Source organism: Lepus europaeus, chromosome 7, assembly GCF_033115175.1.
Source record: "Lepus europaeus isolate LE1 chromosome 7, mLepTim1.pri, whole genome shotgun sequence".
Taxonomy (NCBI): domain Eukaryota; kingdom Metazoa; phylum Chordata; class Mammalia; order Lagomorpha; family Leporidae; genus Lepus; species Lepus europaeus.
Window position 1 is genome coordinate 29,508,251 of NC_084833.1, and position 3,593 is coordinate 29,511,843.

The 3,593-nt window shown below is 63.1% G+C and overlaps 1 protein-coding gene across 1 annotated transcript; it reads right to left on the minus strand.

The window, feature by feature from the left end:
- Positions 1-1,131: 1,131 nt before the first annotated feature.
- FJX1 (four-jointed box kinase 1) lies at positions 1,132-2,838 on the minus strand. The gene has a single exon (XM_062198036.1). The coding sequence runs from the start codon at positions 2,836-2,838 to the stop codon at positions 1,522-1,524; it is 1,317 nt and encodes a 438-aa protein (XP_062054020.1). The 3' UTR covers positions 1,132-1,521.
- Positions 2,839-3,593: the final 755 nt, after the last annotated feature.

A 3,593-nucleotide genomic window follows, 5' to 3' on the forward strand; every position in this document is an offset into this window, starting at 1 on the left:
AGAACTTTGCATGAGTCCAGATGTTGGAGATGATGATCTCCTGAATGCAATGGAGTCTTTGCCAGATTAAAGAGATGAATTAATGTATGGCTTTCTCTACCTGTTTGCAATATGTGCTCAGCTTCTTAACGCTACACACTGTGACGCTTGGTGATTATAATGCTGCAAATAATGTACAGCATGTGACCACCACAGTCAATTTTCAAAGGAGGCATTTGTTCTGTTTTAGTCAGCACATCTGGTTCTGTCGTATTTGTTAAATGATTAATATAGGGATATACTGCAATGAAATCTCTTCCTATCAGTTTTATTTGCCAGGAAATAGAACACTTTTCTCCCAGGCTTTTCTCCACCTCCTTAGTCTACATTCTAGGCTGAACTCAAATTTCCAGCACAGGAGACAGTGGGCCTGCTCTTGACCATTCAATTCTGGAAGTTCTGTAGTCACGACTGGTGAGGATAAGCATCCTTTGTTTTAAAAGCACATTTGCAAGGGAGAAAGCCTACAACGTATTCTTAAAGTATCAGATACTCCAAAGAGTTAAAGCCACAGAGGTTAAACTTTTAAATTTTAAACTCCCTTTTATTGAAATATAAGTCTGTTTAGTATATTTACACCACACTTTATACACACATATATATATACAGAAGGCAAATTTTGTCAAATAAAAAAGTTTTTCTTAATAAAAAATTAAAATAAAAACAAAGTAAAGTGCATGAAACTGATTTTTTTTTTTTTTCGTGTGAACATCATCATTGTCAAAATTTTGGTCGGCTGGGAGGGGGAGGAAGAAGAAATCCATTATTTGATTCAGTGCATACAGTCAGTCCTGAAATCGGAGGCTTCAGGCTAAAATGACAGGAGGTCAGGAATGAGTCAGACAAATTGACAGGGTCTGCGGGTCCCAGCGGTTGAAGGTCCTGCTCCCTTTGTCCTATCGGAGCCGTTCCCCGCTCTCAACAGTGATCTCACCACCGCGGCTCTGGAACAAAGGGAGAGCTCAGAAGGGGGCTCCACCAGCCAATGTCACAGCCGGGCTCGGGGGCCACCAGCGCCGCGTTCCGTAGGAAATTGCAGAATTAGCTCAAGGGCTCAAACGGAAGTTTTCCTTTTTCGGAAATGGACCGGGGTCGGGGGGTGGGGTGGGAAGCGGCCGGGTGGTGGGTGGGGGGCAAGAATGGGGTGCATCTCCCACAGAGACGGCCCCCCTGGGGCAGACCTCAGCAGCCAGTTTCTTCGGATCGGGTCTCGCGCCGGCTTTAGAAAGAATTCTTTTATCAACTGGGTGGAGGGAACGTGGCTCATCCCGCCTCGGTGCGTTCGCCCGTCCAGAACTTTGAAAGCAAATAGCGTGGGCTTGCAAAATAAAGGCAGGTGGGTGAAGCGGAAGTTTGAGACACCTTCGCGGCGGGCCGCCGGCTGGGCGTTGGCCGGCGGGTCCCCAGGCGATGGCCGAGGCTTCGGCCCTTCCCCCACCAGCCACAGCCCAGTGCCGGCTCTCCCGGCTCCTCCGGGTGACGCTAAGTGCCCGGCCGCCGGCCGTACTTGGCCTTACAGTGCAAAATGTGCTTGGCGAGGAAGTCGAGGCGGCGCTGCAGCAGCTGAGCGTGGGGGTCGGCGAGCGCGGCCAGCTCGGGGAAGCGAGGCTCGTGGTGCCGGTAGAGGCGCAGCAGCCTGGCCGCCGCGTCCTGCCCGCGGTGCAGCTCCAGCACCCGCCGCGCGGTCCGCTCGCGGAACACGCACACGGACTGCAACAGCGGCTCGTTATACTTGTCCCACATGCCCGCCACCCGGTAGCCGTGCACCAAGCCCGCCTCGTTGTCCAGAAAGACCAGCGCCCCGCCGGGGCCCCGGTGCAGGTTGCTCGTGGCGCGCTGCATGACGCGCGGGTCCCACTGCAAGCTGAAGAGGTTGCTTACGAGCCTGTCGAAGTTGGCCGTCAGGTAGTCGAAGAGGATCAAGTCTGTCCATTGCACCAGGTCCACCAGCTCCGCCTGGCTGAGGTTGGCCAGCTCGCCCCCAGCGCCGCGTAGGGGCCGCAGACGGCCGTCCTCCGAGCGCCAGGGCGCGGGCACCACCACGTCCGTGAGGTTGGGCAGCCAGCGCGTCAGGCTCACGACGCTGCCCTCGGTCCAGTGAGCCGCGCGCAGCTCCTCGTGCACCTGCGCCCACTGTGCGCCCCGCGCCTCCACCCGAGCCAGCGCCAGCGGCGGCACGTGGCGCTGGAGGCCCAGCAGGCGCGCCAGGTAGTAGGACAGGGCCTCGCCCTGGATCTGCTCGGGGTTGATGCCGTAGCGCACGCAGGCGCGGGTGCCGTCGGCGAAGCGAGCCAGTCGGTTGGAGCTGCGCCCGCAGCCCCCGCGCTCCAGGGCCACCACCCGGGCGCTGCGCGCCGCCTCCAGCCACGCCGCCGCCTGGGCCTCGGAGAAGCCCCGGGGCACCTGCTCCTCCAGGCCCCGGCTCCAGAAGACGCCCCCGTGCACGGCGGCGCTCTCCTCCTCCGGCCAGGACCGCCCGGCTGGCACGTGCCGCCTGCGCTCGCCCGGGGGCCGCCGGGGCGGGCCGTCAGCGCCGGCAGCCAGGGTGAGCAGCGCCCGGAAAGTTTTCAAGGAGCCGCCGCGGGCGTCCCAGGCCAGAGGCGGGGGCAGAGGGAAGCGAGGCGCGGGTGCCGGGCCGCCGATCCGGGCTGCGAGGCGCGGGAGTCGGTCTTCGGGCGGCCCCGAGGCGGGCGGCTCTGTCCGCGGCGGCAGGAGCCCGCCCCAGAGCGCCAGCAGCGAGCCCAGCGCCAGCAGCCAGAGCCCCGCGGTGGCGGCGGCGCCCCGCATCCTCCTGCCCATGCTCCTGCGGCCGCGCCGGTGCCGCCGCCACCGCCACCGCCGCCGCCGCCGCTTCAAGCCGAGCCGGGGCGCCCAGGTCCCGGCGGCGAGGTGGGCCGGGCCGCTCGTTGGCTCCGGGGCTTCGGGCGCCTCAGCCCCATGGCGGCCGCCGGGCGCTGCGGGGCTCTGTGCGGCGCTGGGAACTCGCCTCGCCGCCGCTTCCCAGCTGCTTTTGTATTTCGCTGTGAGACCCTCCGGCGGGCGCGATTCACAGGCGCCCGCACCACGTGGGAGCGAGGGGGATCCCCCTCCCCCTCCTCCGCCGCCACTCCCCGCCCCCCGCTCCCCCGCCCCCTTCCCGTCCTCTTCCCCTTAAAGCGGCGATGGCGCCGTGCAAGCCGGAGAGACGGCCCTAGGCTCGGTCGGAGGCTTAGGGGTAGGAGGAAGCACAGCCGGCTGCGCCCGCGCTGGGACTCCGGAGGGGACGGCGCAGGCTCGGCGTCCGCGGCGGGCCTGGCCCTCGCTGGGTGGGGTGCTCGCCGGGTGCCTGGCCCGGGCAGCGTCCGGTCTCCCGCGAAGTTCCGCCGGACCCCCTACTCACCTCCCCGCACTCCGGGCGCAAGAGTCAGGGCGGGTCCCTGTGCTTTCTCCGTTTGCAACAGTGCGGCTCACGTTGCCTTGTGTCAGCCCCCGGTAATCTCTCTCAGCCACCGAGGATGGGGCTCCGGGCGGGAAGAGGCACCCTTGGTGGCTCACAACTTTGCACCAGCACCCCC

What these genes read in the sequence shown, in the direction of transcription:
- FJX1 (XM_062198036.1), bottom strand. Translation starts at nt 2,838, where the DNA reads ATGGGCAGGAGGATGCGGGGCGCCGCCGCCACCGCGGGGCTCTGGCTG.